A 13,536-nucleotide genomic window follows, 5' to 3' on the forward strand; every position below is an offset into this window, starting at 1 on the left:
CTTGGTCTTCAGAGGACGGTGTGAGGGCAGGAAGCGCCCGGCTTGTGGACACACAGAACAGATGCGGGAGCAAATGGCGAGCCCTCCACTCGCCAAACACCTAGGACGCAAAGCTTTCTTCAGGGCGCCTGCCCCTGAGGGCTCACAGTCTAGGAAGCAAACAAGGAGTCCAACTCCGTGGGACACAGCGTTCAGAGTGAGGGCGGGTGGGCAACAGAGGGCAGGGCGCCCAGAGCAGGGAGCATGACCCCATCATGCACGGCTCAGCACAAAGTGAGGTGTGTGTGTGTGTGGGGGGGGGGGGGGGGCGGGGGGACTGCAGGGAGCAAGAGCGCGGCGGCGAAGGGCCTGGTGGGAGTGACCTGCTCTTTAGAGAGGTCACCCTGGAAGTGCCGGCAGGGAGGACAGTGAAGAGGGGAGAGAGGCTGCCAGGCAGGGTCCTGCTCCAACCCTTTGGGGGAGGCATGGGAGTGTGGGGCTGAGGTGTCCAGCCCGTGGATGTGGCAAGAGCTCCCAGGCTCGCCAGAGCGTTGGTTCCGAGGACCCAAGACCTGACTGGCTTCAATGCTGGAAGGAGAGGACACGCCAAGTGGTGCTAACTGTCATGATGGAGCACAGGTAAAGCCCCCTGGGGTGCGGGGAGCAGTCCTGTCAAGTGGCTGCAAAGGCTTCGCCAGGGAGCAGGTTCTGAGAACAGGGGCTGAAGGTCTGTGGGGGAGATAAGAGGGACAGCGGTAGGGGGCTTCCTGTAAGTGGCCTGTGACCTGTGAGGCCTGGTCAGGAAGGGAGCTAGGGCCTGCCTAACCCAGGCGCCCGGCCCTCAGGAGCGGCCAGCAGAGGGCAGTCAGGAGCAGAGGCTGGAAAGGGGCAGCTCCTGGGGCTTCCAGGCGCCCCGAGCTGGGCCTCCTTCCTGTATCTGAGGGGAGTAAGACAGCCCAGAATGTCTTCATCTTTAGGAAAAAAAAACAGAATTCAGCCCGACTCTGCCCTCTGAAGGGAACAGGGTGAGGAAGCGGCTGTCAGTCCTGCCTGGGCCTCTCTCGCTCGCACTGACGCTGACCTGGACCGGGGTTAGCACAGGGACCCAGGAGAAGGTGGGAAACATTTACCACCCAGGCTCAGGACAGTCACATCCTGAAATACAGCCACGATGCTACCACAAGCAAGCCAGCTACGGGAGGCGGTGCTGTTAAATCTTAGGCTGATGGAAACAAGCGCTTCCCCGGGTTCTAATCCACCCCACGTGCACCCCACTAAGCTGCCAGGTGGGCCCACTTTTCCTTTTCTCAGACTCAGAGCCCCGGCGGGAAAATAGAGTGGAGCCACTCCAGCCGCGTCAGGGCGAGGCCCCTGGAACTCCCCAACATGACCAGTTTGAAATTCTTTGCATTCAACCCCAAACTGGAAACAAAGGTGCCCTTGACTGTTCTGCTTCTGCTCCAGTCCTGCCCAGCCCCCCAACACCTGCCTCAGCACCGGAGGCTCCCACTGCTAACCGCGGGCCCAGCTCAGGCCTCTGGAGGAAATCCACACGGGCTGAGCCTGCACGCCAGAGGCTTGAACTCCTCAATTCCAGGCACAGCTGCCCTGGTCAGCGCGTCTTCAGAGCTCCCACCATCAACCTATGCTTTGGTACACCCTGACCTCACCGGAAGTAAACATCATCACGTCGTTTACAGGCTTGGACAGAGTCCTGCGCAAGGTCAGAGAGCCGGCGGCTCCCGACTCCGACTCTGTGAATGAACTCCACGCTGCTGTCCCACGGGCCTGTCCTGCCTCAGAAGTCCGGGTGCTGGGACACGTACCCCAGCGTCCCTCCCCGCTCAGCCTACTGGGTGTGTCCCTGAGCCCAGGCCCTGGGAGTCTGAGGGGATGGCCTACTATAATGCCGAGGGAGGCTCTGGGGCTTTTTCTCCCTCTCTCTGATATGCTCAGGCTCAGTCACATGAAGCATGGCCAGCTCCCCTGGTCACTCCTGCCTCCTCCTGGGAGTATCTGTGCCTCCTCCTGGGAGTATCTGTGACGGTGATGATTAGGGGTTGTTGGACCTTCTGACCTGGGAAGTTTCTTGGGGTAATCTTGGTGGGAGCTGAGACAGAAAACCTGTTTTGGTCTGGAGTCGCCCCCCTCTGTCCTGAGCTGACAGTAAGGCAGGGGAGGCCGCTGGAGCGTGAGCTGAAGGATAGCATGGCTCCTGAGGGAGAACGCTGCGGAAACTTAGCCGCCAGGGCAGGTGGCTCCACCCACGGGGAGGATCTGCCTGGATTTCAGTGGTGAGAACTCCCCCTCCTGAATACTGCTTCTGTCCTCAGCTCCCCTCCTCCAGCCTCACAGCAGCCAGGTCAGGGAAAGGCTTTCTTAGGAAGGAGTGGGTGTGTCAAACCTGAGCCTCCTGGGCTGGAGGGAGAAACCTGAGGTGCAGGCCCCAGCTCTGCCCACCTTGCTGAGTGACCCAGCACAGGTGCTGCCCTCAGCGGGCTTAGCTTTGTCTGCAAAATGTAGGTGCTGTTTCCCTACGCCTGAGACTCCTTCCCCACCCCACTCCCCAGCCCCACCTGGGCCTCAACTATGGTCTCCCCCGCAACAGGGGCTTTGAGGATGAAGGTTTTCCTAGAAATTCTCTCCAGAAGGTGGCTGGATCCCATCAGTTGGCCCTGCTCTCCTGGACAATGAGTCGGTCTATAACCAGGGGAGAAGTTTGAGGATAACTAAAGCAGTGTTGAGGATGACTACTGGACCTGGGAACAAAGGACTGGATCTGGAAAGAGCGTGGGCAGGGTGGGGCAGCCGAAGGAAACAGCTGGACAGGACAGCGAGGAGGTGCCCACACCGGTATTGTGTCAGGTAATCCTCTAACCCTCAGTGCCCGATCCTGTCCGCTTTCACAGAAGGGACTTGCTCAGTCACACTGTTGGTCAGTGGGAGAGTGTGGAGTGGAGCACCCAGAGGCACGGTGCTCACACCCCTCCCCCCCACCTGGCCCCAGGCGTCTGGCTCATTTGGCTGTTCCGGTTACATCCTTTACCAGAAACCAGTGACCTAGTGTGTAAAAGGTCTTCCTGAGCTCTGTGAAATAAACTGAGCCCCCTGGGGGGCGGGGTGTGGGAACTCCGATTTACAGCGCAGTGGTCAGAAGCACCGGTGACGGACACGGGTCCCTGCTGGCATCTGAAGTAGGCGGGAACCCACCCTCTGGTATCAGAAGGGAGGCACAGAGGGCAGCGGGGACAGGGGAGATGGGAGGCGTACTCGGCACCAGGACACCCAGGCTCCGAGGTGTGCACTTCCGCCTCACCGTGCTGCTTCTTTGGATGTGGACGGGGAGGGACACGGTGTCCTCACCCCGGCCCCTCTGCCAGGCACTGCACGCCAAGGGCTCTATAAACATTGCAAGTTTAATCTTCACAACCCCCTGATGAAATAGGTGTCAGGGTAGAGGCTGGATAGACGCTCTCGCTGCCACCAAGCTAATGCTTTCTTCACTATTACACACTGCCCCCGCCGGGAAGGAAGGCCAGGGAGCTGGCAGCCAGGCCTCCGCAGCAGCTGGTGGGGGAGAGAGAGGCTGCCTGCGCGGGGCCCAGCGCAGAGGCCGAACTGCCGAGCAGGGAGGCTGGACCGTGTGGCACAGCCGCACCATGGAGTCCCACCCCGCAGCCACAGCAACCGACCACGGACACACAGCCTGGAAGTTCAAATGCCGGCAAAACTGCTGTTGTTAAAAGATTCCCGGTTGTCCTGGCGCACACGTGTAAAACCTCAGCTGTCCGTCTCAGGCTGGAGCACGCACTGGCCACAGCCGATCCCTGAGGGAAGGAGCAGCACAGCCCTCGGTGGGCGCGGGGCCCCCTCCGCAGCAGCTCGCCGCCCGCAGAAGCAGAGCTGCCACGGCCGATGGGCCCAGACGGGCACCTGCTACTCAGGATGCACGTGTGAGACCAGGCCACTCACACTGTGACCCACTCCCCACAACAAAGACACCCCTTCGCCCCGGCAGAGAGGTCTGGGCTCTGAATCTGAGCTCCTGCCGACACCAGGAAGTTATTCCTCATAACGGGTCACAGGTTTCTTATGTGAAAACAGTAACAGGTGCATTAACTGCTTTCCTTGTGATTCTATGGTGAACTTAATAAAGTAACTAGGTTTTTATTTAATGCAAGCAGTTGCTTTGAAAGTTAGTTGTCTGACTTAATTGAAACCTTGTGTTTTGACCCTCAAGGTATCCAGATGTTAAAACAGAGCTGAACTCACATCCTGGGGCAGGTGAGGCAGTTCAGATCAGAACCTTCAACTCAGCTCCTTTTACCACAAGGCTCAAGGCTCTTGGGTGGCAACGTTTAATGAGCATTTGTTCATCTGGTGCCTACCATGTTTCAGCCCTGCTCAGACCATTCCACACGTCGTGGATGAGCAGCTGCCCCAGCACGCGCCCCAAGTCCGCAGCAGAAAATCCACACACTTTGGAGCCACTTCAAGAGGGGAAAGACCTCTGTACGTACCTCTTCTGTGTAAGACTTATGGGAAGCGTACTAAAAACACGTTCATTTACAAACAAAACAAAACCACCATACAACCGTCTTCCCTAGGGCTGAATCTGGTCGCACAGCGGCAGCGTACAGGACAATAGACGTCTGCTTGCTCCCCCAGGTTCTCAGTACCACGACTCCCCACTTCCCACCCCAGTCTGGCAGCAGCGACAGAAATTATTGTACCACAATACTAACACGGGCGGTCGATATGTGTCAGGCAGTCTGCCAAACATTTTAGTCTAGTCAGTTAAATGTAAAAATTACCCCATAGTAACCCCCCTTCACAGATAAGGAAGTGAAGCGCAGAAGAATGAAGCCATTGTCCCAGGGCCCCTCGGCAGAACCAGTGCTCAGCCCCAGCCGTGGGTCCCAGGCTCCAGCAAGGTGGGGTCTCTAACCAAGTGCAGGACCATGCCCGTGGCTATTGAAGCCTCTGTCCGCCCTCTAAGCTAACGCTGCAAATTTCCAATTCAAGCCACATGTATTTTCTGCTCATCGCTTTACCTACCTACTTAGGAACTTCTGCTAGCACCCCCCTCCCCACCCACCCACCCACCGTCTGCAGAAGTATCAAGTGCACCCAAGTCTTCAGGTTGTGGGACCTTTCACTGTGAGCCCCCCACCTTCTGGGTTCCTTTCCAGCCCCCTCTCCACCTGCACCCCGGGCAACGGGAACGCTGCAGTGCCTTCTTAGCACCCGCCCCCCCCCCAGCTTTCATGCCCGGGTGCCCTGTGTGTGCTGCTCCCTCTGCCTCAGGCCTGCCCCCACTCTGCCTTGTGACCCCCTCATCCTTCAAATGCCGCCACCTGTCGAAGCCTCCTTGGCAGCCCAGATGGGCAGTTACTTGTTTCCCTTCCTGTGCTCGCACCTTCCCGAGGACTTAGGACAGCGTAATTGGCAGCTTATGATTCATCGATTCACTTCTTATATATTCTGCCCACCAGGTTCTTACGCTTGGTCAATGTTTAGTTAAAGTTTGTTAGGCATAAGTAATCGAATTAAAGAATAAATGGTTGCTTCCTCCCTCCCACCTCTGCTGAGTTTGGATCTGGAACCTGGAAGCAGGTGACCAGTGTGACATAGGCCTGGACATATACTCCTAGGAACACATCAGCGCAGGTCTGCATCTCATCATCGGCGAGAGATGTCAACACCATGCGTTTCCCGTTAAACCTACAGGCGGGTGGCAGCTCCTACGCGCCAGCTCAGCGCAGGTGGGAAGGAGGGCGCCCGAGAGCCAGAGCTGTGGGCGGCTCCGGGAACAGGAGAGGAGCTCGGCGCAGCCGCAGATGGGGCAGAGCCCCGCTTACCTCCTTCCTGGGAATTCATGATGTTGAGGGCAAACAGCATGGCGTTGGAGAACGTGGTCGCCTCCTCCTTACTGGCGAAGTTCAAGCCATAGACCTGGCGGGCGTCTCGCCACTGGTGGAAGGTTGGTGTCGCCTGATTGTACTTCAGCCCTTTCACGATTGAATAATTGATCACAACCTGGAGGAAAAAGAGCGAGAAATGCGCGTAAATAAATAAAAGGTCAGTGAGCTGGAGGGAGTGGCGATGAGGCAAGGATAGTGTGTCCCCAGGGGCTACCAGAGGACAGGATGGGGGGGGGGGGGGTAAGTCACAGGCAGAGGAGAGCACGCCCAGGCGGCTTTCCCACAGGATCTCTGGTCACGTCATTGAACTGTAATGCTGTGCGGTCACAGCACCCAGAGGAGAGCCCTGAGCTGGGAGTCGGGCTCCTTGGGTCCTTCCAGCTGTGTCGCCCCAGTGGTCACCGCACCTCTCCGGGGCTCAGGTTCCGCAATTATAAAAGGGGGATGGCAATCCTGGCTGTACTGCCCTCATGGGATTACTGCAAAGGCCCCACCGTGATGCACAGCTTATCCAGACTTATAGACACGGAGATCCGAAGGGCAAGGGTCTTCTCCAATTCCTACTTAGGCCTTCCAGCGCCCTTTGCATTAAGTCTAGTACTTGGGCTGCACTAATAAATGGGCCCGTAGTTAGCAGGATCACTTGGAAAAGTTAAAACGTGCCACACCAATGTAAGCATTAATACCTTTATTATTAATCAAGCAAGAAATATCAACTGACTGCCAGCTCAATGCCAGGCCCACCAGGGCAAGCTACAGAGCGCAGCTAGAACCGGACCTTCAGGTGCTCACAGCAGGCAGGGTTTCCACGCCAGGCCCGCATGGCCTCTAACCTTCTCCTTCAGACATGGGACAGGATTGTTAGCCAGTGGGGCTCACGAAGGGGTGCGAGGCCTGGAGCATTATTCTGTGTCCCTGACCCCTCTGCATGGTGACTGTGTTTCTGACCATTATCACCATGAGTTACTTTCACCTGCCCTTGAACTATACAGACGTAGATTCTTATGGCATATACTCTTCTTTCACTCAACATAATGTCTACGAGATTCATCCATGTTATTACATTTATAAATATTTAATTCTTATTCATCGCTACATAATATTTTGCCTTATATTTTAGAGAGAGGAAGAGAGAGAAACATCTATTAGTAACATTTCATCTTTAAAAAAAAAACCTCACAAGGATGTGTTTTTCATTGATTTTAGAGATAGGAAGGTTTGGGAGAGAGAGAAACATTGATGTGAGAGAGCAACATCAATAGGTTGCCTCACATACACACCCCAATGGTGGTGGGATCCACAACCTGGATATATTTCCTGACTGGGAATCAACCATGTGACCCTTTGGTGCTCAGGAGCTCTAACCACTGAGCAACAGCAGCCAGGGCACATTTCATCTTTTGATATATCATAAATAACCAATCCATTGTCTGGTTCGTAGACATCTGTGCAGTTTCTAGCTGTCAGTTATTAATAAAATTGAGTATTTTCAGACATGCCTTTTAGTGGACGCAGGTGTGTACTGAGTTGATACAGTCTGTCTAACTATTTTTCGGAAGGCTCTATCAGTTTATGCTTCCAAAAACTCTTCTCACGTCAGGATCATGGCAGAGTAAGAAGAGCCCTTGGTATCTATCTCCCCTTAAAGTTCCATCAGATATCTATAATCCAGAAAAGGTTCCTCTGCTCAGCACAAAAACATGCCTGAGAGACCCACATATCCGTACACCTGAGGGCGGATGTACTGAAACCTGCATGGATATGGGACAGAAGGAAGGTAAGCTTGCTCTACAGCAGCATCTATAGGGACAATGCCTGCAGGTGTAGTTCAGCAGCTGCCAAGGCCCAGCTAATACAGTAGCAGTGGAGGAGTCAGGGGTGGCCCCACACTATGGTCCAGAGGAAGGTAAGCAGGGCAGAAGCAGGGTTGGTGCCCATAAAGCCAGCTCCCTTTCCCTCTTCTCCCCCCCACTGCTGGGAACACAGAGGCAGAAGGAGCAGTTATGGAGATGCCTCTAATAGCACAATGGTGCCTGGGGCTACAAGGCCACTAGTACAGGAGTCAGTGCTGCTGCTCCAGAACCTGGCTCCCCCAAACCTGCCACAGTGGTGGTGCCTGAGACTGAGGCAACCTGGACAGAGTGGGGACACCCACAGGAGTCAATTTCCACACCTGTTGCAACCAGGAGGTGCAAGTAGTGCTGGTAAGAGAAAACAAAACTTGCTCTACAGCACCATCTACTGGGAAACAAAAGAAAGATCTCTAATTATCAATCTGCTGAATTAAGTTCAAACAGTACCTGAACAAGAAGAGTCTATCTATCCCAGTGTACAGAAAATGACAAGTCTCCAGAAACCAACCTCAAAGTCATGGAAGACTGATATGCAAATGACAGAGAATTCAAGACACAGTAATGAAGAAACTCAACAAGATACAAGAAAATTTAGAAAGGCAGTTCAATGAGCTCAGGAATAAAATTAATATATATATTAGTAATATATATATATATATATATATATATATATATATATCCAAACAAATTCTGAAACTGAAGACCTCAATAAATGAGATGAAGACTGCATTAGGGAGCGTTGGAAATAGAGCAGGCAAGGTGGAAGAAAGAGTTCATGAGCTCGAAGACAGAAATCTGGAAATGATTCAGGTGGACTAAGGAGAGAACTAAGAGTTAAAAAAGTGAAAGAACTCTATGAGAACGATCTGATTCCATTAGAAAAATGGGTATCCCAGAAGGAGAAGGGAACAGAGAGCCTATTCAAAGAAATAATTGATGAGAACTTCCCAAACCTACGTAAGGAATTGGGTATTTGAGTATGAGATGCTATTAGAATGGCTAATTATCTCAACACAAAAACTACTTCTCCAAGACACGTTCTAAATTGTCAAAAGTTAATGGTAAAGAAAAAATTATCAAGGCAGCCAGGGAAAAAATGATGGCAACCTATAAAGGAAACACCATTGGATTATTATCAGATTTCTCAGCAGAAATCCTGCAGGCCAGAAGAGAGTGGAGTGATATATTATAAACTACAGGCCTGGTACACGAATTTGTGCATGAGTAGGATCCAGCTGGCCTGCCCCAATTGAGGCCAAATGAGCTGGGCTGGCCGGGGGAGGGGCCGTGGGTGTTTGGCTAGCTGGTCTTGACCCCTGGTTGAACTCCCGGTCAAGGGGACAATTTGCATATTAGCCTTTTATCATATAGGATATTGAAAGGGAGAAACCACCAGCCCAGAGGACTATGCATGCGTCCAGCGGTCACCTAGGGCTGCTGCCAGAGTCTCCTGCACGGGAAGTCCTCCTCCCAAATGAGCCCTGCCCTGTGGTTTCCTCTGCAGGAGGCAGCGAGGTGCGGAGCCTCCTGGGAACAAGGTGAGCGCTAGTGTCCGGGAATCCTGTTCTCCAGTCCCGTGCCCCCTCCAGCGTACCTTCCATCTCCCCAGAGCACCCTGAAGGGCAACCAAGAGGCATGAAGGGAGTGGAGAACTGGTCATATGAAAGCAATCACTTAGGGACACCCACTTGATTCGGAAACTGCACTGGGTAACTCGCCTTATGCCAAAGGCAAGTACCAGAGTGGCATGCCCACGTCAGCCCCGCCCATGGGTATGTTATGAAAATGGGTAAGATGTTTTGGCTGCCACCATAATGGGAACTAAGGATCTATAATATATATCCTTCAATGCATGGTGCGGTGTACCTCTATAAGGCAGAGCTAGAGCCGATGAGCTGGAAGAACAAGGAAGCTGCTTCTAGGTGGTTTTCAGAGAAACCTTCTTACCAGTCAGCTTGTCAACAGGGAAAGGGATGCCTCTGAAGGTACCAAGAGTTCCAGGCTAGAGAGACTACCTTTAGTCAGGAGTCCTGAAGTGGGGACGTCCCTTTCAGCCACAGAATCTGAAACTTAAGGCTATTTTGGCCAAAGCAGAAACACAGTCAACTGGCAGTCACTAAAAATAGTCTTAAGTTTCTGTTCTCTCTTTTCTTTTTTTAAAATCCTCACCCAAGAATATTTTCCCCATTGATTTTTAGAGATAGTGGAAGAGAAGGAGTGGGGACAAGAGGGGGAGAGTGAGAGAGAGGGAAAGAGAGTGAGAGAGAGAGAGAGAGAAAGAGAGGGAGAGAGACATCGATTGGTTGCTTCCCACATGCACCTGGGCCAGGGATTGAACCTGCAACCCAGGTCTGTGCCTTTGACCAGGAATCAAACTTGTGACCCTTCCGTGTGTAGGCTGACACTCTAACCACTAGGGCACACCAGCCAGAGCGGTCCTCTCTTTTCTAATTGCTAACATGCTGATTCTTGCAGATAGCGGCTAACCTGCTGCTTAGCTTAGCCAAGGCCTGGCCAACCGAGGATGCTGGAGAGGCTATTTAGGTCGAGTGTTTCACAAATGCTGAAACCACAGGTCTGTTGACTTCACTGCTAAATGTGTCCCTTTCAATCTCTAAGAGAGAGGGGCGAGCACTAAAGCACTAACCAGAGTCCCCGTGGTTAGGCCACACGAGCCCTTTCTCCACGTCTATTCTGGTCCTTGACCCATTAGACTGCTCCGACTTACTTATGTGTGCACGACTGTTCCTGACATAGGTGGACTCACCCTGCATCTGTGGAGGTACTTACCAGGTTCCCTCACAAACTACCTTATCTGATATGTTTGGGATGTACTATTAGGGAGAGCAATGACCCCAAATTCTTTAAATCAACTTGCTGTTCCTTCCAAAGTAAGACTTAGGGCAAGCATGACAAACTTGCGGCCTGCAGGCCGCAACTGGCCCACAACGAATATTTTTGTGGCCCAGCCAATATAACAGTATGTAAGAATCTTTTTAATAAAAATTTTGTAACTTAATTTCTACAATACCCTGTTATACATAATTATTAATAATTGTAATGTTCACTAATGACCAATTACTATAATCATGCTGTATTCATTTCCCTTCCGCACAGATACACCATTTCTCTCCACTAATACCAGCAGTGAAAATTTCAGCAGCTGCTTGCCACATCATTAGTCTTGGACTGACTTGTTTGGTGTGTGCGACAGAAAATATTTCACTTTCAGAGAACAAGGAAAATAGGCTTATTTGTGTTACGCTTATTAACTTGTGCAGTTATTCAGTGCCTGGTAAGTTAATGTTCAAGAAAAATATTAATTTTTATTCAAATGTTCTATTATTTTATGTTAATGATTACTCACTTATTTCAGCCCTTTGTATTCAGCATGTCTCTATCGAAATAAACCTATGTTTCTATGAAAATTGAAACTCTTGTGGTTTTTTTTTTTTTTGCGGCCCACATAACTTAAAACTTAAACCTTGTTTATTTGGCCTGTGTTAGCCTTTGAATTTGACATGCTTGACTTAGGGGGTCGAACAAAAAATTTTTTATTGTCATATTACTCATGTTTAGAATAAAACTAATATATTTGTACAATATATTTTTCAAAGCTGTTCATATCTATTGTTTTATTCTGTTACATTATCACACAGAAGTATGCAGGATGTGGGTACCACCTCTATGAGACAGATGTGAAAAATGGTGTTCAGAAAATATAATTTGCTCAAGGCCTCATTGGAGAATGGGGTCAGAATCTGAACCCAGATCTTCTGACTCCAAACCTGACCTTACTTCCTGGGCCTCTTTTCACTTCTGTGTGCACGTGTGTGTTTATGCGTGTACGTGTGGGTGCGCACAGGCTCGGGTGTCACTGGTGGCTCCGGCACTCACCTGCTGATCCTGCAGCTTCACTCCGACCACTCTGAAGGTGCTGCTGGCAGTGTTGTGGTAGATGTTGATCCGGCTGAAACCCTGCTGGCCGGGTTTGATAGGTACCCATTTCTTACTGGTGTCATCGTAGACCATCACGGAGGCCCGGGCTTGGCAGATGCTCTGTTCACTGCAGAGCAAGAGAAAACGTAAGTGTCAGGGGCAGCCACGAGGGATGGAAGCTGGCTTTGCCGTTCTCGGAGCCAGAGGCCACCTGCCATTTGCTGCAGAGACCCTCCTGACTGCCAGAGCTTCCCGCAGTCTGTGAGAGGGCTGCTCTGGGAGGGGGGAGTCCTCCAGAGGCCCCAGGCCTGGAGGGGAGTGTGCTGTGCCAACACTCTCAATGGCGTGGAAAAGCCGCACAGCGTTCCTTTTAGGGGAAAAGGCGCTTGAATGCGGAAGGAATTACAGTGACAATTGGCCAAGTGTCTCCAGTCCTCCAGGCACTGTGTGAAACAAGGTACCGCATGAGAGTGCTGGGCTTCACAACCTATGAAGTAGCCACAATCACCCCACTTTGTGGATGAAACAAACAGGGCCTTAGCGACTTGGGAAAACTGATACCAATTCACACAGGAGTTCAGCGATCACATTTGGGATTGCCAACCAGTTCTGTCCGCCTGTGGAGCACACGACATAGACAACCTTCTTCACAGCAGCCAACGGAACACTCCGTTTGTGACACTGTGACAGGGCACCGTCACACAGGCTCCGTAGACAACAAAACATGAGGCCGTCTCCGAACAGAGAGAGAGCAATCCAAACACGGCTGTGCCTGCTTTGCTGTACGCTTTTAGTAAGAGACAATGTCGTCTGTTCAGAATATGGCAGGAAACCAGGGGAGAAGCAAAAGGAAACAGCCATCGCTAAGACCAGGCGCTCCTGCCACTGGATGCCAGGGAAGGCCCACTGCCTCCGCACACCAGCTCCTCATCCTGAGCAGCTCCCCGCTCAGTCTGCAGCGCACCAGAAGCCCCGTTAGAGAGGGAAGACCCGGTGCAAGGCAGGCGCACCAACAGCGAGGTGTGGCCGCTATGACAGGGAGGCCATGTGAACACCAGTGTGTTAGAATTAGAAACAGAAGTTAAAGCCCGACAATTTGAGCCCAAATAATTTCGTAGAAGCAAAAGTGTGTGTACTAGTGGACAGTCCTCAAAATAAGCCCAAGCTGCCAGGAAAAGTGACATTTGGAGGGAAATAAAACATTTGAAAAAGGTCCCACTCCCAGCCCCAGTGGTTATGGGATGATGGATTGACGGCTTTTAGGAGATCAGCCCTTAGTGCCTTGGAAACGTCCCACTGGCCAAGGAAGGGGGTGCCTAAGTGTCCCTGAGGGCTGAGCTTCCTCAGGACCTGTCAGCTCCCTGCTGACGTGGATGGCGGAGGACCACCACCACCACCACCACCACCACCACCTGCACCTCCTCCACCACCACCACCACCACCACCACCACCACCACCACCACCACCATCATCATCGTAACAGTGGCTCAATGGACAGTGCAGACAAGCCATCCCACATGTACCCTCATTGCCCTTCCCATGAGTCCCTCGCACATTTCACGGGTCCAGCCAGTGACTTTGCGTACAGTGCTGGGTGTCGAACCCCCTGGGAAAGCCTATGTGAAATATGGTAGCACTCATACTTGGGTAAAAACTGCTGTTTGAATTTTAACCTTGCTATCTGACTTCTACCTTCGATTGCTTGCTTAAACAATAGGGTAGTTACAGGAGATTGACTCCCACTGACTCAGTAGCTTCAGGGGTAGAAACTGTAGATAACCTTTAGTTCTGCTTTTGTATTATGGGCAAGATAGGGCCACATCCAATGTCAAGCAGAGTGT

General features: G+C 52.0%; 1 protein-coding gene across 5 annotated transcripts in view; it reads right to left on the reverse strand.

Moving 5' to 3' along the window:
- The window catches only part of EVL (Enah/Vasp-like), a 113,767-nt gene that overhangs the window by 27,292 nt on the left and 72,939 nt on the right, over window positions 1–13,536 (reverse strand). For all 5 annotated transcript variants that reach the window (XM_036411757.2, XM_036411754.1, XM_036411755.1 and 2 more), the window contains exons 2-3: window positions 11,654–11,822; window positions 5,841–6,018 (exon numbers count right to left, since the gene is read on the reverse strand). In XM_036411757.2, coding sequence (XP_036267650.1) covers window positions 5,841–6,018; window positions 11,654–11,822 — 347 coding nt within the window. The remainder of the gene's footprint in view (window positions 1–5,840; window positions 6,019–11,653; window positions 11,823–13,536) is intronic.

The sequence above is a fragment of the Pipistrellus kuhlii genome, unplaced genomic scaffold (assembly GCF_014108245.1).
Source record: "Pipistrellus kuhlii isolate mPipKuh1 unplaced genomic scaffold, mPipKuh1.p scaffold_m20_p_41, whole genome shotgun sequence".
Classification (NCBI taxonomy): Eukaryota; Metazoa; Chordata; class Mammalia; order Chiroptera; family Vespertilionidae; genus Pipistrellus; species Pipistrellus kuhlii.